The sequence below is a fragment of the Manduca sexta genome, chromosome 6, assembly GCF_014839805.1.
Source record: "Manduca sexta isolate Smith_Timp_Sample1 chromosome 6, JHU_Msex_v1.0, whole genome shotgun sequence".
Lineage (NCBI taxonomy): Eukaryota > Metazoa > Arthropoda > Insecta > Lepidoptera > Sphingidae > Manduca > Manduca sexta.
This window is the reverse complement of record NC_051120.1, coordinates 11,109,875-11,132,630: the sequence shown is the minus strand read 5'-3', so window position 1 is coordinate 11,132,630 and position 22,756 is coordinate 11,109,875. Positions and strand designations below refer to the sequence as shown.

The following is a 22,756-nucleotide window of genomic DNA, read 5'->3' as shown; positions in this document are numbered from 1 at the left end:
GTCACTTTCTTACTAAGATAGGAACAGAGACCATGATGCATATTAAGTTCATTAGTGTTTAAGTTTGTCACTTTCTTACTAAGATAGGAACAGAGACCATGATGCATATTAAGTTCATTAGTGTTTAAGTTTGTCACTTTCTTACTAAGATAGGAACAGAGACCATGATGCATATTAAGTTCATTAGTGTTTAAGTTTGTCACTTTCTTACTAAGATAGGAACAGAGACCATGATGCATATTAAGTTCATTAGTGTTTAAGTTTGTCACTTTCTTACTAAGATAGGAACAGAGACCATGATGCATATTAAGTTCATTAGTGTTTAAGTTTGTCACTTTCTTTACCAAGATAGAACAGAGACCATGATGCATATTAAGTTCATTAGTGTTTAAGTTTGTCACTTTCTTACTAAGATAGGAACAGAGACCATGATGCATATTAAGTTCATTAGTGTTTAAGTTTGTCACTTTCTTACTAAGATAGGAACAGAGACCATGATGCATATTAAGTTCATTAGTGTTTAAGTTTGTCACTATTCTTACTAAGATAGGAACAGAGACCATGATGCATATTAAGTTCATTAGTGTTTAAGTTTGTCACTTTCTTACTAAGATAGGAACAGAGACCATGATGCATATTAAGTTCATTAGTGTTTAAGTTTGTCACTTTCTTACTAAGATAGGAACAGAGACCATGATGCATATTAAGTTCATTAGTGTTTAAGTTTGTCACTTTCTTACTAAGATAGGAACAGAGACCATGATGCATATTAAGTTCATTAGTGTTTAAGTTTGTCACTTTCTTACTAAGATAGGAACAGAGACCATGATGCATATTAAGTTCATTAGTGTTTAAGTTTGTCACTTTCTTACTAAGATAGGAACAGAGACCATGATGCATATTAAGTTCATTAGTGTTTAAGTTTGTCACTTTCTTACTAAGATAGGAACAGAGACCATGATGCATATTAAGTTCATTAGTGTTTAAGTTTGTCACTTTCTTACTAAGATAGGAACAGAGACCATGATGCATATTAAGTTCATTAGTGTTTAAGTTTGTCACTTTCTTACTAAGATAGGAACAGAGACCATGATGCATATTAAGTTCATTAGTGTTTAAGTTTGTCACTTTCTTACTAAGATAGGAACAGAGACCATGATGCATATTAAGTTCATTAGTGTTTAAGTTTGTCACTTTCTTACTAAGATAGGAACAGAGACCATGATGCATATTTGGTAGGAACAAGAATTATTTTGTAGTCCAAGAAACAAAACACTATTCAGTTTAATCAGTGATATACAATATTTTTTAGCAAGTAGCAGTAAGTACTTACTTTATAAAAATGGTGAAAATCTCAAAATAATTAAATAGCCAGTATTTTATTTTCTATAACACGGTTTTATTTAATATTTCTTAGAAATTAATATATAAAAACACAATGGATCCATTTTGTGTTTAATTAAACAGTTAATATTTTTGCCGACTGGGTGCTTTTTGGAAATTATGTGGTGCCTCTTCAAGACTTCTGGCAGACAATGAATCTTTCAGCTTCATTCTGTAAAGGAAAATAAATGTTAGTCAAATTGCTTTTCATTTACTAGGTAACCTTAAGATTATGCCTTTAAGGCTAATAATGATTGCCTATTTTTCGAGACTCTGAACTCTACAAATAATTTAATGATTTTCAGTCTCAATGGCGCAGTGGTCGGCTGACCATAAAATAAAATCCCGTGGTTTCAGCTTTCTTGCCGGGAAATAATATTCCACATAATATAATTAGTTGTAAGACTTAAATGTCCTCCCAATACCCCAGACTCATGACGCAATATATTTTTTATCTTAAAAAAGATTTTATAAGTAATAATTTGGACTATTGTATTAAATACAAATGAAAGTTAAATCTCACTGACTCAACTGAGTAACTATTATTAATTAATAACATATGTATTGCCTATTATTTACCTGTATCATTTTGTAAATGGCTTGTAAGACATCGACGTTCCTGCAAGAGAGCGTCCCGGTGAGCGCGGCACGCTTGCCGCCCCAGCTGGAGGTGAAGGTGAGCTGGGCGTGCGCCACCAGGCACAGGCACGCCACCACCACCAGGAACACCGACAGCTTGTACATGGTGAGACAGAGCTGGAAGTTGACTGGAGAGAGGATTTGAATAGTGTGATGGTCAGATAGGAGTCTACGGACGCTTTTATACCCCTCCTGTGAGCATGGAGTGTCAGATTGCATCAGAAACAAATTAATAGAAGCCCTATAAGTTATATTTTACAGATAGTATTGATAACTGAGTATCTCTGGCTCTATTTGCATCTTTAATTACAATGAACATTGTGAAACGTTTATCATATTCCAAGAGTTACAATTTTATACACGCATACGTCTTTTATCCCCGAAAGGGTAGGCAGAAGCGCAACTGGTGCACCCACTTTTCGCCGTGTGTGTTCCATCCCATGATGTGATAGAAGGCGAGCCTGTTGACATATCGCGCACAATTCTTGACTCTTGACTAATATAGAGTAGAAAAACCCAGTATTAATTTGCCTGACCCGGAGATCGAACCCGAGACTTCAGCAATGTAATCGTACCGTAATACAACTAAGCCACCAAGGCATTACAAATTCATGTAATGTCAATATCATGATTACAGAGCAGAAACGAGGTACCACAAAGTACTTCTTGAATATCCACTAATTAATCTTTTATGGCATTAGTCCGCGATAACCTAGTTGGGTGTGAATCGGACTGCCAAGACGAATGTTTGCAGGTTTCAATCCCTAGGGCACACACCTCTGACTTTTCTAAAATCATGTGTGTATTCTTTGTGAATTTATCGATCGCTTTAACGGTGAAGGAAAACATCGTGAGGAAACCTGCACATCTGAGAAGTTCTCTATAGAAATTTCGAAGGTGTGTGAAAGACTTTACTTTGATAGACATCAATCCGCACTAGGCCACCGTGGTGGACTAAGGGCTAATCCCTCTCAGTAGTAGAGTAGGCCCGTGCTCAGCAGTGGGCAAGTAAATAATACAGGGCTGATATTATTATTATTAGTCCGCAACATGAATTGAAACAAGACTTTTAAGATGCCAATTGCATCATGAAAATCGTAAACTGAACAAGGTAAATACAAGCTTTTCCTTTCTGCATCTTTTTAGGTCACATCTTACAACTATTCCAAGTACGCGGTTCGTCGTACATTCCTATAAATCATGCCATGTCCGACAACGCCTACAAACTTTACCATTTCATTACACCACAACGGCTTCATTTGATTTGCAGAATACCCTCAAACAAAAACTTATTAATTAGCATTTTTCTGCTATAAAAGCCGGCCGTCATTTGTCCAAGTCATTCAGTCTTCATTCGAACACAACATGGCTCGTTTTGCAGTATTTTTCCTGGCGATGGCTGCTATCTGTCTGATCACGGAAGCTCAACTCACATTCAGCTCTGGTTGGGGACAGGGCAAGAGGTCTGTCAACAACGATATGGGAAGCGACGCCTGCTCGACAGATGAAGCTGTTTATGCCATTTATAAACTTATTGAGGTGAGTTTTGGTTATAATAATGTATTTGAAAGTATAGTGGAAAGAAGAAATGAGCTTGAAATTGTTGCCTATGTACAAAGATTCCGGTAACACGAATATCAACAAATGAGGGTCTTATGTTTAACTTAATAATTTAATGTTTATATGAAAAATAACGTGTTAATTGTCGTATTTAGTAAGGGTAGTCTTGTCTTTTGATTCCAGTAGCGGTTCATTTAAAAAAGGACTGTATGATTAATTTATTTTTTCTCTTTTCCCAGAGCGTAGCAGAAAAGCTGGTAGTGTGCCAAGGAGAAGTTAAGAATTAGTTTACTTTTTGTTTTGGAACCGCCTCATCGTATGACTCTTGATCCGCCATGTGTATAATTTATTGTATAAAAATTATATTTTGTTTATGCGCCATTGTTATAACTACTTCTTTTTAATATAGTAAAATGAAAAATAAATGAGTGAATGAGTTTCATGTTGTTTTCTTGTCCTAGTTATAACCTTTAGTCGTTATATATTGGCTTTTCTATGTAGATCGGTAACATAAAAAATAAAAGGTTCCACATTATTTTAAGAGCTGTCAAAGAGTTCTAAGATTATATAGAGCGAAAATTAGAAAGATTGTCAAAAAAAAAATTTGCACTCATACGATGATTACTCGATCTACCGCGAAATAGCTAAACACCAATGTAAAATACTTCCTATTCTTTCCATATCGTCATTTGCACGATTTTCATTGTATATTTTTTTATTTGTATCAAGATCTAAAGACACTGTGACGTCTTGTGACACGGACATTTCAAATAAGACAACGACTTATCAATTGATAATAGCTTTTGGAGCACAAATGTGGTCCTGATTCCAGGTCTATAACTAACTATACTGTTTAATGTCTTTGTGTGTTGATATCATAAATATAAAGAATAGGAAGAGGCATGTTAAACCCTTACAAAATTGACTATAGTCCAAATAGCTACATGTGTTTATTTTCTGTAAGTATGTCTGTAGTAACGAAGGCTGTTGTGGAAATTCATCCGCCTCTACAAGTCAGTCTTACTCCGCTTACTCCCATCAGAAGACCATAGGTAACTACTGATTTATTTTATAGTTCTTACAGTTTGTCAATACGTGTTTGAAGGTTGAGAAGTCAATGTCTATTCCGAATAGAATTCTAATATGTTTATTCTATGCCTACAGATTTCTTTTCTCCCTATAGAGCATAGAGCGTCTCCGATAAAGAAATAAACAGTGATTAACCATACATTTTAGTCTGACTCACAAATCGTTTAATAATAGGAAGTACAAGGCAAAAAATCTTTTTTTGTCATTGTCATTGCTTAGTTAGAGTGATTAGTAAAGTGTGAAAGGTCAATAATTAAATAACGTATGTACAACTTGACCAGGAAAATAAAAAATCTCGCACTATTGTGTTAAAATATGGAACTAAGTTACTGACAATGTTTACTTTAAAACCAAAATGCATGAGTGGCGATTCCAGGCAAGTTTTTTATTGTCCTGGTCAGGCTATAAAAAAATATATGGCCCTCAAAGATAAAACAATTTTAGGAGTAACAATAAAACACAAACATAGTTGGGTACATGTGTATTAAGTCCCATTGCATATATTGATATTGATATCGATCCAGTACTTACAATGAATGACGTAGTCCGTTACAGATGTCATGACATCCGCGGATGCCAACGCGGATGCGGGCATAAAAAAATATAAACAACGCAATAAAACTATTATATACAACCTAATTGACAATACGAACTCATCACAATAACATCCGCGCGGATGCGAATGCGGAGATGCGGACGTCTGTAACAAAACTAATATAGAAGGGACAATGTATACTTATAGTAATTTATTTTGCGGATATTTAAAAATTGAAGATTTATAAATAAAGTATTGTGTTTAATGTGTTTTATTTTTTGTGTTTAAGTTCTATAGTAGGGTTGGATATGATCGTACTTTGCACAAGACTTTAAAGTGAATATTAGTGTGTAATCGATATTTATTCCACTTTATCGATAGTACTAATCTTTCAATGTGGAGAAGTGATTTATGTAAGGTCGGTTGAGTTAATTAATTGGAGCGGGATCACAAAATATATAAACGAAAATTTAATAATATAATCAATATATAATGTTGTAAAATATTTTTAACTGCGAGCAAAAACGACCCTCGTGCAGACTTGATATTGCAATTCGTTACGATTTTTAAATGCTACTTCTTTATTTTGATTTATATATAGCAGTTAAAATATATTTTTTCAACGATTTCTATCACTTTTGAATGTTTGTGGATTGAATAATGGGTATCCATTTTGTTTTTGTTGGTATTCACTATTCAAATCGCCCGACAATCTGTCAGTTAAAAAAATCTTTAGTGTTTCGCGAGTTCCAATTTGAGTAAAACCGAAATACCTACAGTGTAAATTATGTAATCACAGCGGTTTCTCACTATGTTTGGTGCCTGTAAGGGCTATCGTGTTTTGGAAGAGCACTTGTATTTCACTATCAGTGGCAGTGGTGGAACACGTCTTATCGAATAGTGTGCGATTGAGCCTTTTACAGTGGCGAAGCGTTCATACAACCCGATTCCTACCGGCTTCCCTTTTTGGTTCATTTACGTTTGTCTTACTTTTTGTTTGCTGTTAAACTGTCCGCAATATGTAAACTAAGGCAATTATTTTTGCCTCGGGTTACCTTTTGAAAAATTTCACCCTTCGCCACTGGCCTTTTATTGCCATGCTTCTCAGGTTGTGCGATGACGTTAAACGATATAAGGCCTTTTAAATCAATGTATAGTTTGAGCTGATTTTAATTCATAGATGTCAATATCTTGAATGATATATATTTTATTTTTAATTACTTATATTTGCGTTTATTACTGAAGAATGAAAAAAGTTTTACCTGAAGCGCATCTGCCCCCTTAGAATGTTTTAAGAAACGAAAATCGGTGTCGTTTCATTTTCATGTTTGTGATTGGTTGAGAGGCCAATTCGTCAGTCACGTGTTAGTCTCTCGACCAATTACAGTAAATGTCGTATTTTTGCCACATTCTAAGCTCACAGGCGTTAATTGTTTCTTTGTCCTTCTTTTAAAGGACTTAGTATTATAATAAGGAAGGAATACGTGTGAAGCAAGCCTTTCCATAGCTCAATAACGACGAAGGTAATAAATTGCCGACTTTTTAGTTGGTAACATGATGAAAGAGACTACGAAGCTGTGTTTCCGCAAGCCCGTACGAGTTTAGTTAGGGATTGCTGAAGAGATTCTTACATTATTTTGCGATTTATTTTCCTCGTAGATAGAATATAATTCTGACATATTATAACAGATATTTTTGACATCATTGTACTTCCGAATTATGTATAGTACGAAGATAATGTATTTTTTACCTCTCGATATTATCCGTTCCTGTGAAATATTCAAACGAATGCTATCTTCGTTTTCAAATGGCATCTATACATATTACGGAAGGATGAGTTTTGGTTGAAAAACATCGCTTGTTTACAGAATTACATAATATTAATCTATATTTAATAAGTTACAAAGGACAATATTTTTAAGTCAAAGTAGACATTTTGTTTTATAAGCGTGGGATAACCTAATCTAATTTTTAAGGTGGGCTTCCGATCATAGCGTCAAGCGACAATTGCGGATTTCAGTGACATTACAATAGGGTCTCATATGCGTGTTAGCACTACACGTAAAATAATAATTTTAATCAATTTCAATAATTGAAACAAATTACTAACCACTTAATATGTACGCATATTTAATTTTGCGTAATTGTGTAAAAATATTTCCGTGGACAGATTTTGTTTGCAATTCTATTGAATAATTTACTTGATGGTTATGCTCATTACGTAATATCAAGCAACTAGCATAACTAATTCCCTTAACACAGGCTCTTTCAGTTAAGTATATGATGTAGCACTACAAATTGACTTCTTAAAGTTGCCCGCAAAAATGCGCTGGACACGATGATCGGGAGTCTGCTATAATCGAAATAAATCTCACTATCATTGACAACATTTGGTTATTCGTATTACATGTCCGTTTAAACATATCTGAAGTTCGCCTTCAGTCACAGCCCGTGGTAAATAAGGACACAATAAAATGGATATAAAGCTTATATTTGAGAAGCAATTCTGCTGATTTTATGTTCCGAGAGCGCTCGTTGTAGACCCTTTTTACACCGGAATCACCGATCAAGAATCTTAGACGTTATCCCATGTCCAGGTTTGGGTTTCAGAAACTTACAGAACCTATATAGATTGACATGCAAAATGATTTCTCAAGTTTAATTTGTGATATAAATGTATTTATGTGTTTTGTGACTTGCTTTCTATGTTCCGAAAATCGACTCGCAGTATTGCTTCTCAAATCATACATTTACGCATAACATTAAATTCGAACATACCAATTAAACTATATATTAAAATCTATTGTAACAAAGTGTCACCAAATAAGAGGACGGAGAAGAGAAATGAGCAAATCTTATGGGAGAGAATAGAGGATCTTCATCAATTTAGATATAGGATCGTCTAGGGAAAGCGAGAATATTGGCACGGGAACCTGATATCCTTTAAACCATCTAGAAAAGACATCTATCTCGTCAGCCCGTATCAATCCACTGTTGAGTATACTCTTCTTTGTCAAGCCAATTATTACTGCGAGCAAAAAAATCTGTTTCAGTACTATAGGTACTGTTTTGTGTCATTAGAGACACAAACATAAATAAATGTTAAACACTTGCCTGTGTTACGCACAACGGTTTTATAAATGTGTGAATATATGCTCTTATACTTTGGCAGAAAGGAAAGATCAGTCAAGGCGTCCCCTTTATATATTATCAAAGTGGTAACCAATTGCGCATGTCTGATATTAACACATTGTATTTTTGAACATTATATGAGAATATTTGCACACTTTAAAGAAAGGTTACCAACCCATATGGCCTTCGTGGTAGAAGAAATACTTTTGAAATTTCCAGTGATATTCAAAGTTTGCAAGAATATAAAAGGTATTGATGGAATTGGCTCGAAAATCCAATCGTATAAACTTGATAGTCTGACAGGTTATTTTAGGCTGAATTTATACTGAAAAAAAATAACCTACCTTACAGATAAAGGAATTATCGACAACGTGCGAAGACAGGAGTAAAACTAGTGTAATCGAACACGGCGGTAGTGATATACGAATTAACACCAAAGAGTCTGTCCATCGGACCATACTTCTTGGATCGAGGTCTACACTATGCCCTGTATTTAACTTATTTTACGTTGAAATATAATACTTGTGAATATATTTAACCGACATTGGGCTAAAGCTTAATGTAATAAAGTACCGTTCCATGCCGACCGTAATACGACTGGTTATAATTTTGGAAACGACTTATTTTCTTTGAAATATTTCTCGTCTTTAGAAAACCGTTTAGCATCGTGTAAATAATCTTTTCAATGGGTGTTATTAAATAAATGAAAGTAACGAAATTATTTTGATGAAATATTATTAGTTATTTCTCTCATTTTTTTTGCCTGTCTTAATGCATTAATTCTTTATTTAATTTAATAAAACGAATGTTTTAAAACAAATAAATAAAAAGGTAGTAGAGTTAGGAAAATTCGTGAACTATTTAGTTGCGTTCATTTATTTTGAGAAATACTCATTTCGGTTCGTAGCTGTATGTATTATTTATTATGTCAAAACAATTATCACATTTTGACAGATTGATCCACAGATTATGCAAATTTTGACGCGCCCAATGCGGGTTTAGTTATATCCTCCTTACGGAGATTCAATGGCATCCCAGCCACGATATATTTATAAACTGACACTAACTAACTGGTTCAACTGTAAACACTAATCTATATTAATCTAATTGAGTTTTAAAATGTTTTAGAACACGTAAAATGCCTTTACTAACTATAGACTTGTCACAACTGTCTAAACTGTGATTCATACGGCCTCACTAAAGAAGCTTGTCGTGATGAACAGACCGGACAGTTAAAATATATTTACAAGTGAAATGGATTATAATACGCACAAGTTAAATTGGCCGCTTATTGGTCACTTTATCGATCTTTGCCCTCTGTATCTATCTAAGAGTAAATACTCTTTGACAATCGTGGTCACTTCACTAAGGTCTTTACCCTCTATCTCTATTTATTCTTTGAAGATCAATGCTTGACGATTAGTATAATGCTCGCCATGCACAACTATGCCCTATATATAGGGCAGTCACACGTCATAGATTCGATAAAACTCCGCAAACGGACTGTACCGATAAATCGGTACGTTAAATCGGTACGATAAATCGGTACGACAAATCGGTACGATAAATCGTTGCCGTGTGTGACTTACGCGGCCAAGTTACATTGCGCGATTTATTATTAAAATTCTATTATAAATTTACGATTGCTATACAGTGAGCGACACAGGTGTAAAACGTAGGCCCGAATATGTACACTTCTCATTGAAATTGTTCTGACTTTGAGCAGAAAGAAGCCAGAAGGAACAAAAGACCGCGAGAACAAGATCGGCTTGTGTAAAAAAATATTTGAGGTTATGTTTAATTCATTTGTTAATTATTATGGTCTGGATGGTGTCATATCAAGATATCCTTTTTAAAATCATCATAAAAGTCATTTTGCAAGGTTTGGCAATGTCGCATAGGTCGACCTTGTAATCGCGGTTACAAATACAATTTAGGCTTAAATAATTAAGTAAATAATAATATAATAATATTGCCGTAAAAATACGAAAATATTTCCCTTTATTTAACAGGTTTAAAACATTTTGAATACAATAAAACGTTTCGCTGGCTTCGCGTGTGCGTTTTCAATGAGAATCCCCACGTCCACTATAATTAATGTTAAAATTTATGTATATGTGTATTATAAATTCCTTTCTGTCTTATAGACCAATTTAATCCAATAAATATCTACTAGGTATATAACTAGGCCATTTCGTGCAGGCCCGGAGTCAGGAACGGCGGCCGGGGGCTCGCCGGTCGCGCTAGTACGGGACCCCCAAACCTTCTGGCTAAGAGCCTGGCCTGACGTGAGCTGTCTAACTCTAAACACTAACGAGTTAGAATATTGAGCTCTATTTCACTAATCGATAGTTCATTACACTGTATATCTAACGATTTGAATTAGGCTAGGACACTTGAGCCACTATTACACGTCACGTGGGCTTACAGACTACACTTACAGCGACCATACAAGGATATCGTTTTGGTAAAAATTATCGAAAATCTTAGTAAAAGATATACTCACATTCACACCGGGGCATCGAGCGCGTCACTACAGGTCCTAATCACAGTGAACGGTGCCCGAACATGGCGCTACAGAATGCTTCGGTCCGTTCGCGTCACTAACTACAACCGAGCATGCTTCTGGTAACGGGTTCGTCCAAGGCCTAATGTGTGTTCGGTGGAGGGGTGTCCGGTGGGTGCGGCGGTGGTGGCGGGGGGTCTCGCGGACGTCAGGGGCGGACTCGCGTGGCGTAGCCGGGGGGCGCGGGCTCCGACCGGCGCAGGAACACCCAGTACGCGACGCCGAACACCACGTACGGCGCCATCACCGCCACCGCCAGCTTCGCCACCTGCCACGCTCCCGACTCCGGACTCTCGGAGAATCACTTCTCCTCCTCCTCGTCTCGGAATAGGTATGTCGACCTGACGCAAACAAATGCCAGTCAGTAATCTCTTTTAATATTCAAGGAGACAAAAACGATATATTACAAAATAATAATTATTTTCCAGATTTTTTTACAATTGTGTGAATGACAAAATTTTGCATGTTCTTAACTTTATCTGCAAAATAGGAGGTACAGTGATTGCGCAAGCATTGAAATCACTAATATCTAAACTACAGAATCAACTCACCAGTAAGCCAGGTTGAATATGGCGAAGACGAGCGGGAAGGTGATCCTGGAGATGACGTCTATCCTCTTGGACCTGGTGGGGAACTTGGACATCCAGAGCCGGCAGCAGTTCTTGCGGGGCTGGCTGATGTGTATCTCGCATTGCCGCATCTTGTTGTCGATGCCCCCGCGCACCAGCGGCTTCTGTAGTTGCAGACCAGTCAGGGAGAACGAACACGCCACATTCTCGAAACAATATCTTAAAAAGCTGTAGCGGATGGTCTGCTGTTTTAGTTTTTGGTTACAAAGCGTTTCGTTATTGCTTTGTTATTGGTTTAAAAGTAGTATTTGGAAGCTTTGTTGAAATATGAGAAGCAGTGATTTAATAGAAGTATTTAATATTCATATTAACTTGCATTGAATTTAACCTTCAGTGTAAAGCAGATAAGGGACCTACGACCTGATCATTTTCTTTGTAAAGGATTAGAAAATTATATTAAGGATCTCACTTCATCGCAATCCTAATTTGTTTTCAGTATTAAGATAGCTAATAATGTACGTATTATCTAGATAAATCTAAATATACATACACAATACGCACCCAAAAATAAAAATCTAATAATATAAAGTTCAAAATGATGCGATAATGGATCTTTCAGAAAGACGATAAATGGCATAAATCGAAATTAAATTATGATCTATATCAAAATCAAAAAATTGCAACTAATTTGTCTTGACGACTTTCAATATATTGCATCAATCAAAGTACTCAAGCCTCAGTTTCCTAGTGATAATAAACTAAAATCCAAAATTCAAAACTTAGCAATAAGTGTAGAAAGCGTCAAATCTCTCAAACCCCAAATTAAACTCAAACTACCTGAAAAATCAGAATTAGTTATAACCTAATCAATACTAGATCTCTTTAACTCAATGACATAAGGACTAAACAGTAATTAGGCACAAAACCTTTATTAAAAAAACCAAGTCAATAACTAGAAGGTTCAAACCAATTTAGTACCAAAAGATCAAAAACTGCAAACCGCATGCTCAAAAATGTACTATCATATTGTATACGAGCTCACCATAGCGAAGGTGGCGTTGCTGTCCGTGTCCAAAAGATCAGAGGCGGCATCCATGCTGGCCGCTTCCATCTCCCGCCTGGTCTTCTTCATGTTCTCACGGTGCATGTCGGAACGCGAGGCATAGTTCACAAGCGCGAACTCGAGCAACGCCCCGAACACGAACGTGAGACAAACGCCGGTCCACACGTCGATCGCTTTGGTATAAGACACCGGGGGGAGGGAAGCGTTGATGCCTGATGACTGAGTAGCCATGGTGAGGAGCGTGGTCACTCCTGGGGAAGAATGATATTCAAAAGTTATATCTTATCCGATGTTGGGTGTGGAATTAATGACGGGTATATCGAGGTTCCTATCACAAAATGTGAAAAATGGGTACACTAGTCGAGATATTAGGTGTGGTAAGTGTGTTTACTGTATAGTGTATACAACTGGATGTTTAATAAAATGTTTCTCCTTATTGCGTTTCAATGACGAGCCGAGCATGCCGCTTTTCTGATGTTAAGCGATTTGACTGCGCATAAACTGTAACAACACCATATAGAACTTTCAATTAGAAAGTACTGCGTGGCACTCCACTGCGTTCGTCACCCACTCACTAGATGAGAGACTCATAATGCCCATTAATTACGCTGACTATAATGTCGTTCAAACAAGACACAATAGTACATGCACTCTGCTGCTTGGTGGTAGAAATAGACCTCGCGTTGGTACCTACCTAGACGGTTATACGCACATGAGAAGTAAAAATAAAATGTAACACAAAATTATATGTGGTTATCCGACACCTTTCTATTGGAACTAAATTGTTACAGATGATAATCATGATGTTTTGATGTATAATTTTTGCACTCACCAAGCGAAACCCGGGCGGGTACCGCGCCCTGGTCGAGCCAGAAGGAGACCCAGGACACGATGACGAGCATGCAGCATGGAATGTAGATCTGGATCAGGTAGTAGCTGAACTCGCGTTTGAACAGCAGGTCGACCTTCAGGCAACTGTATTCACCTGGAAACAGCAATGGAAACCATTCATTATATTTTGTATGTAATTTTAAACTTATTATATTTGGACGTGCTTTATTGGGTATTTCTTTATGGTTAATTTACGTCAGGGTTCAGAATAACAATTCTTGTATAGATTTGGGAAAACCTAGTAAAATATATTCCAATCAATGTAATGAAAGAGGAAATAACTGCTTATTCTATACAAGCAATTTTAATGAGACCTATTTAAAAAGCAAATATCGAAATTTTTCTTACCTGTATTAGTTTTACTATTGCAATAATCAGTACGGAATTTCTCTAACGTGAATCGAGGCAGATGAAGGTTTTTCACAACCTGTACGGGATCGCCCTCCTTCCACAGGAATACCAAGTCGTCCGTGGTCCAGCCATCTGAGGCAGACAAATTCAATATCAGTAACAAAGAGGCAGCATAACATGTTTTCATCCTAGCAAGGTAAAGTGACTACTTTAGACATGTTGATAAGAAATTTAAATAAAACTATTTGACAGATTTTATCGCGATTTTTTATATTAAAATTTTCTTTTGACGTTGCGAAGACTTTGCAGCCTCCAAGGAAACAGAGGGGATACCTAGTCCCGTAAACATAAGCAATTATTATGATGATAAAATGTGATTCAAACGTCATACCGAAGTTTGTCAAACGTAGGTACATTTTACAGGAGTCATAATAATTATATCCCACAAATTTGTCAGAAGGGAGAGGAATTGCTGACATTACCGTGTCGTTATGAGTTAGTTTCAATAGATTAATAAAGACTACTAAGAGATCCGTTTTTACAAGAATATTGCAATACATTTGGAGTATTTAAGTTTTATATAACATTGTTTTGTATCCGTTATTATTGCTACTTAACATTGGAGATATCACCGATATATAAACGGTGAAAGCCATTATATAGAAGAAGAAGAGTTAAAATATTAGCGAGTTACTTTGCATAACCTTAAAGTTATGTAGTCCGAATTGATATCTTCATTATAGACGTAATAAATCCCAGGAACGCATCCAAATGCTATGCGTTTTGACAGTTCCACTTGTTATGAGATTTTAGCAGCACGTGGTCACGCCCTAATTGCTGTCTATATTAGCTGCCAACTAGGAAAGCTAATCCATCTCGTTGTAGTGCACTATATTTGGGTTCTAGACTATACGAATGTAAAATTCTTCGTATTGATAGCATATTCGTGTAAAGGCCGTCATATGAAACTATTGAAGAACAACTGGTTACAATTAATTTGAAAACGAAACAATACCACGACAATATCGTTAGAGAAATAGCCAGGGTTAACAACACGCATTTTTAACATTATCTCTACTTGCGGCAACAGAAAAGTATTTATTTCCGACTGCAAACTAAAAAACAATGTTTTCTTAGAAACTGTTGTCCATTTCCCCGTTACATATATAACAGAGAGAAAAACTAACAGCTAATAATGAACTGAATAATTAGGATTATGAATTGTTACTAGAAAAACCATACGTAATGCTTTATCGACTATATTGTGATGCTTCATAATAAAGTCGATAATAGCGAAGAGATAAAGGCACTCGCTACTCTAAAATACAAAGGAATAGCGCATAACTGACATCTGAATTTGCTAATGCTCATAAATATATCGCGGAAAGAATTATTTCTATATTCAAGGCCGAAGATGTTTATTCGAAGCAAATCGTTTGTTTGGGCACCGAATGCTGCGTAAACAACGTAATTTTGTAATGAAAATGTAAATATCAGTGGGAAAAGCAGTTAAACAGATGGGATGTGGAGATAATGTGGTGATATATTATTAAAGTCTGATTTAATGGGATTGCGGTCTGAATTATTATGATCAATGATATAAGTTGATAATTTGCGGAATAACTGATTGTGTAGAGTAGTGAAAATACTGGCTAAACAAATGACGGTCTTTCAAACGAATTACAATAAGGGTTTTTTTACAATAGTGGTATAAAAATTCCAAATAATCTGTGAAAATACAGTACAATGTTAAAAGCTCTTACTCCAACCTAATGCCTTGATTATTTAAATTTTGTAGTCAATGCTCCATACTAGTATTATTAAAAAGGAGGAAATAGTAGCTGTTAAACCCTTAAATTATTCAACCGTCTCGAAAAACAAATAAATCTACGATCTCAGATTAGTACGATTGTTTTTTTTTGTAATTATTCAGTTATGATTGCTACCAGAAAGGATACATCCTATTATTTAATAGTATTGTTTTCTAGATTTATAATGACGCCAAACAAAACCATCAAATTGTTACGACAATCCAAATTGGCAATTCTATTATCTTTATCACGTAGTAAACGTCGAGTGAGAATGGAATCGCTTGGTTATCAATTCTGGCAATAACACGGGTTTATCTGATTTCCTTATTTGCGACCTGATGCTGTAGGGTAAGCCGAAACGATAGCTCGGGGCTTCAATCTCGATACCAAGTATAGCTTGACCAGGAAATAAATAACTTGATTTGGTGGCACCACTGTTGCTTTTATGTTTTAATGTTAACGTTGTCTGGGGCCTTATTCTCTATCCCGCACGTTATTTTGACAGTGCGTACCAAGCACTTAACACAACCCATCATGTTTAGGACTATAGAAATTTGGCTTACAGAATACCATTCCACGCACATTTCTCAAAGATAACATGACACGGCCGCGTTACGCGTTTACACTATCATACAGAATAAGGGCCAAGTACATGAAATTAGTTTCATATTTCACCACAACGTCAAGATTTCTTATTTTACTGGTCAAGCTATATAGCAATATGTTTAAGTAATAACTTTAATATGAAATCATTTTTTCTGAGATGCGTAAGTCCATTAAATTTTTTATTATCTATTACAAAACAATTACAACCTAGTTAAGGTCATGATTAGGTTCATATTTATTAATCACTGATTTCTAGTTAAAAACCCTTGTCTTTAAATGTGTTCATATATTTAATTTCGTATTTTTTTAGCTTTAAATGATTATGTCCAGTAGTTACACTGGCTATAATGTTCTTCAATCCGGAACACAACAGTGACTTCACACTGCTGCTCGGCAGCAGAAATAGACATTGCGGTGGTACCTACCCGGGTAGACTCTCACACCTACCATCAGTATTGTATTGTTACAAGAAATCTCACAACGTTAATTCAATCACTACCAGAATTAGGTCTTACTCGGTCTGAATTGTGAAAAATTCGAAGCTACGCGAACAAAGCAGGGGTCAAGACAAGTCGTCGAACTGAGCCAGGTGTTTCACCGGTGAGGCTATCTGGGCTACATCAAGAGCTCTCCAAGCCGAGCTAACGTCCGCTGCAAATCTCTCGGTTACCTCTCGGGATGAGAGACGTACGGAAAATTTGTTAATCTAATCTACTAAATACTAAACATTGCATAGAATTGCATTTTTTATCCTTCCCAACGGTGATTGTTTGCTAATGTTCGGTAAAGGCTCGTAACGTAATCTGTTCAGTGGTGTTAAAATGTCATCGATCGTTGATGACGATTTGAATACAATGGTAATATAATTCAAATAGAAAGATGGTGTTCTTACAAAACGATATAGATAATTTGTTTTTATGACTCAGCTTAAGGTAGAAGTTTTTTTATATATTTTTATTCTTGCACCGCAATATGGTACCAGTACACCTAATAGTAAGTGGAGTGGGGTTCAATAGACAGATAACTCGTGGTACTCAACATAATTATGCCGGCCAGTTGAATCTGAATATACATATGCTGATCCCGGAACGCGACACACTTACGTGGACCATTATGGTGGGTTTCATCACTTTGTATTCGGTGGTCCCTATCCGGGCGGATATAAAATATATCCTACCACCAGCAAACAATTATATATCAGGTATTACAATACCTACAGACACCGGTGGAGGCAGATCATCCACTCCAGATGCAACTCTGATGCTGACCACTATCCTCAGATATGAGGGACCGACCAGAGAGAGAGATTACAATACCTATACAAAATATATTTCAGCTTACGACTCACATATTATATATAGCGGCGATAGCCTAGTTGGTTGTGGAACGGACTGCCAAGACGAATGTCCGTAGGTTCAAATCCCAAGGGCACACACCTCTGACTTTTCTAAAATCATGTGTGTATTCTTTGTGAATTTATTGTTCGCTTTAACGGTGAAGGAAAACGTCGTGAGGAAACCTGCACATCTGAGAAGTTCTCCATAGGAATTTCGAAGGTGTGTGAAGTTTACCAATCCGCACTAGGCCAGCGTGGTGGACTAAGGCCTAATCCCTCTCAGTAGTAGAGGAGGCCCGTGCTCAGCAGTGGGACAGTATATAATACAGGGCTGATATTATTGTTATTACGACTCACTGCATCTATGTCTTTAGTTCGGGATTTTATTTATCATCCAAACTCATCTTCTTATTAAAGTGTTAGTTACCGCATAATGTAGGGTATTACGCACTGGACTGGTGCAAGGTCGTCACTTCCTTGAGGAAAATCAAGAGACCTCGTACGCAAAATTCGTAAATCGGTTATAGTGGGCGATAATAACAATCGTTTTTGCTATACGCATGTTATGTTTTATTAATCAAGTTAACTAGAAAGTGACTATGACACCCCAAAAGTAGGTAGGGAGGTCAACTGTGAAATATCTTACTCTCTGCTCATCGTATTCGACATAGTCTGATTTTTTTAAATATATAGGTATATGTCGCAATTTTAAATTCCCAAAATGTTTCAACCAACACTAACTTACAAAAAGTTATTTTTATTTTATGGATCCGCAAACGTCTCAAACACACCAACAATTTATTATTGCTTTATAAAATATTTGCGGAATCGTAAATGTCAAATGTTTATTTATCGAGTTCATATGCCAATAAACGAATACATAAACGCATTAGACATTACTCCAATAACTATATGATCATGACCGTTCTAGGTATGGTGTTAGATTTCGAAGTACTTGATTTCAATAATTTACACAAACAGCACATTCTAATGATATGTTGGATTATTTCAGCGATTCCAATAACTATTTTAATTTGGATGAATGTCGAGAAAACAATAAAAAAGGATCTATGGTAAAGCAACTTTATTCTGTATTTTCAGTATCGTTCAAGGGAATCTGAAGAAATAGTTCATTGTAATCATATAATATAAAAGCCATATAAAACTAACCTTTTAGCTTCAATATTCTGTTACCTTTATAATTGAAATTTTAGAGAAGTGTTTTTCAAAAACTGTATCGAAACGATATTTTTTTTTCAATTTGCAACACGCATAAAATACACCACATCTTTTGAAGAATAAATTGAACACGTTTTTATTATCAAATAAAAACAAATATGATTTTTTTGACTTATCACGTTAATGAACCAGTCAATAAAAAGAAATGCAATAAAACTTGTACTTACAACTGGCCATCCTCAAGGAGCAGGTCTGCTTATCCAGCGGATATAACTTGAGGTTCATGGGGCAGGAGAGCGTGAGAGAGATGCGGATGCTGTACAGCACCGTGCCATTGGGGAAGATCCTGATGTACACGTTCGGCATGATGATATTGTGGAAGTGGCCCTCCTTCTCGTTTGAGAAGAACAGGTCCGGCATCCATACCCTGTTCGCTTCCGTCAAGGTTAGGTATTTTAGACGACCTGGAGAAGATTTAAAATTGTTGATTATGGTAAAAAGCTATAATTTCTACATTAATTACTATGTGCAAAAAACACGGCTTCTCGCTCCGTGTCGTTTTGTTAAGATTAGTTGAACACGTGACTGACACATTGGGCTTTCGATCCTCATCAGAAACATCAAAATATGACATTGATACGAGTCACGTTTTTTGGAACATTCTGAAGGGGCTGGTATGTTATTTAGACATGGTTAATGATGGAAAACGATTACCTACGCCAAATTCAAAAGGGCGTATAATAATAAAGAAATGTAGATATATAAATTAGTTGCAGTACAAACATCCAAATAAGTGGCTGAATGATTCAAAACTTGAAATCGCCTGTACGTTTTGTATTCTTACTAATAAAAAAAAAATTCTTCACCAAAATAAAGGTTAATTATTTTACTTCACGCAAAAAAGAAAATATCTGATCTTGTGTAGGCGATTTAAAATTTTGAGTTCGGCTACGTTTATGGCTGATTACATCTATAACAAAGAGAATTGACAGATTATAATAATTCTACGAAGATGCGAGGGTGACAGCATTCTGAAATTTTCGTGAGCATTTCCTGTCATTTGTAAGATATGTCTATAAATTGGATGGATTGGCTTCTATCCAGGTCATAGAGCTGTCTAGCCTCCCGTTTGCATTAGATTTGCATAGAAAATTCAATAGGATAATTTAGGAACGTCTGTGGAACATATTATGTGTCACAAATTTGAATATATACAGATAGTAAAATAATATTTGTGATTTTACTTAAATTTAATATGTAAGCGGCGATAGCCTAGTAAGCGGCGATAGCCTACTTGGATGTGGAACGGACTGCCGAGACGAATGTCCGCAGGTTCAAATCCCAAGGGCACACACCTCTGACTTTTCTAAAAAATCATGTGTGTATTCTTTGTGAATTTATAGTTTGCTTTAACGGTGAAGGAAAACATCGTGAGGAAATCTGCACATCTGAGACGTTCTCTATAGGAATTTCGAAGGTGTGTGAAGTCTACCAATCCGCACTAGGCCAGCGTGGTGGACTAAGGCCTAATCCCTCTCAGTAGTAGAGGAGGCCCGTGCTCAGCAGTGGGCAAGTATATAATACAGGGCTGATAATTATTATTATATGTACATGAATAAAAGAATTTCTTACCTCCCAAATTATTGAATTTGAGTCTCTCATCTAACCATTGTTCCCTGAAGGTCAACTGTACAGAGTATTCCTGAAAACATCATAAACAATGTAGACCTCATAATTATAAAAAGTGTTTTATCAAAAACTTCTATGGCATTATATTTCATAATTACATTGCAAATGAACTTCTCTATTGCTATTTGATTTCTTTTATCTTTAATTATGACTTTAGCTTTTATGTGCACACTTCTAAATGTAAGCAATTCTTCTCTCTTTAATATTTTTATTAATAATTCTATATTTTCATCAGTTTAAGGCATAAAGCTATCCACTACATCTCATTTACTTCCTTTGCCACAAAGCTATAATTAAACAAATATTTGTGCCAATATTGGGTGCGATCTGCCAATACGCCAACATCAATTCCTGTGCGTCTATTGACACAAATCTAAACAATTAGTCTAAAAAATATTGTTGTCAACGGTTCATTCGTTTAACATTACAAACATAACAAAGAATCGAACCGCCGACACCACAGAGCAAGTCAAATGAATTATATATACATTTAAAGCTAGCGGATGCTATGTGCCATGCCCCGAAGATAGCTTTTGGAAGTCGATTTGGATGAGTCCAAGATTACATCGACTATGATTGATGCCGGTATTAAATTATAGGATAGATTGGCTAATAGCCAACGGGGGAACCCGTTAGCTAAGTATTTTCACACTCAATAAGGGCGGATCCAGGAAATTTGGGGCCCAAATTCGCCGTCCCAGGAGTATCCCCGCGACCCGCCTTCGCAGCTGCAATGGATATTTACATATCAAAATATTAGTACCTACAAATTATAATTTAAAAAATCTACAAATATACCAGACGTAAATCAATATTTGCATGGGATTGTTACAAAATAATTGAAGACTTTATTCTATACAATATTATTGTAATCAATCGGTATAAAGTGATATGAATCGTGGCCGATGCTAACATTGAATAGGTGACAGTGTATGTAATATGCTAGACAAATGTTTTTGCACTCGGTACGGGGGGCATCGGGTCCCACGACCGCTCCTGAATCCGCCCCGACATCCAAAAGTCAGCTTCGTCAAGAGACGTGGTCAAACTCATGCACAGCAAAGCCTACCACACTCACCGTGTCAGCATTCGTTGATGGAATGCTTTGGTTACCTGCATGCAGGCATTATTGCCACTTAACTAGATCTACGTTATCTAGCCGGAGTTCGGGGGTCGGGTGTCACATTGCAGGACAGCCACCGAAGCGGGAAGCCGTGTGCGGGCGGCACGTCACACCCCGATACACAACACAAATTCAAATAAACAAGACAATGTCAACAGTGATTACGTCAACGTACACGACCAAAATAGTTTTTATAATCCCCATCAAATGATACATAAATGCGTCGAAATAATACAAAGCATGATCACAAACAAAATTTACGGAAATAAATGTAACGATGATAATGGTGCGGGCCGCTGTACCCAGTGAGCCTACGGGAAGCGTGATCCGGTCCCTGGCTAGTCCTGCTACTCTCGTCTCTACTCTTACGGTTGTTACAGTCGATACTCGTGACGCGTGAGTCGTGCGCGCGAACCGATCGGCCCAACTCCTCTCAGAGTCAACAGTGTGTGCAATATCGAAGCGGTTCAATGCTGATTGCAGTCGTTTGTGCTGTCTACTTTAGTGCCAATTCCGTCGAATCTCGATTCCTCCCGTGATCCCAACATCGAAAATAATAACAAAACATAAATTATAAAACATAAAATTAAAAAATAGATAAAAGTAAAGTTGTAGTTCTTAAATGAATTTTACCACATTACAATTTTAGAATTTAATTTCGGACAGTTTTAGACTGATAGCGTTAGATTTGGAAGAGAACAGTAAGAGTTAGGTGTGCGCGGCACCGCACCACGGAACTTTAAACTCAGTTAGAATTAGTTTCATCGTTAGAGTGGGTGTTAAATGAACATATAAACAAATGATATAATAAACATAACAGTGCAGAACCGATAAAGGAATAAAGAAACAAAAGAAAATAACAATAAAAGTAAACCACAAACACATAATCGATTACAATAGCTTGAGAATGTTTAGCATAGTGCAAATATCGCCAAATATCCACTTGGTAATGGCCAATTTTATTATAAACAAAGTTTTTGTCGCACGCAGGTCTATGGAACAGTAATACAATGTGAAAAACTTTGGTTTATAATAAAAGAGTCACAGGTCACGTCCGGTCGAGCTTGTGCAACCACTCACCATTTTGTAATCATCTATTTTGCTGATGGATCGGAGATACATGTTGACACGTACTAACGTTGGCGCATCGCCTTAATGACAAACAAACAATATTTATATTATACCGCTTCATATGATATGATATAACCCTAACTAGTCGAGTGCGCTGGCGCCG

At 36.4% G+C, this 22,756-nt stretch overlaps 1 protein-coding gene across 8 annotated transcripts in view; it reads right to left on the bottom strand.

Annotated features, from left to right (window-relative positions):
• Positions 1–5,137: 5,137 nt before the first annotated feature.
• LOC115444333 (glutamate-gated chloride channel) overlaps positions 5,138–22,756 on the bottom strand; it is a 39,056-nt gene continuing 21,437 nt past the window's right edge. For 2 of the 8 annotated variants that reach the window (XM_030170077.2, XM_030170076.2), the window contains exons 4-11: positions 22,603–22,673; positions 20,343–20,412; positions 18,938–19,174; positions 13,776–13,910; positions 13,369–13,521; positions 12,516–12,787; positions 11,456–11,637; positions 5,138–11,245 (exon numbers count right to left, since the gene is read on the bottom strand). In XM_030170077.2, the coding sequence (XP_030025937.1) occupies positions 11,206–11,245; positions 11,456–11,637; positions 12,516–12,787; positions 13,369–13,521; positions 13,776–13,910; positions 18,938–19,174; positions 20,343–20,412; positions 22,603–22,673 (1,160 nt within the window). In that variant the 3' untranslated portion in view covers positions 5,138–11,205. Of the gene's footprint in view, positions 11,246–11,451; positions 11,638–12,515; positions 12,788–13,368; positions 13,522–13,775; positions 13,911–18,937; positions 19,175–20,342; positions 20,413–22,602; positions 22,674–22,756 lie in introns of those variants that run through there. The other 6 variants (XM_030170080.2, XM_030170079.2, XM_030170083.2 and 3 more) reach the window with 4 other exon arrangements.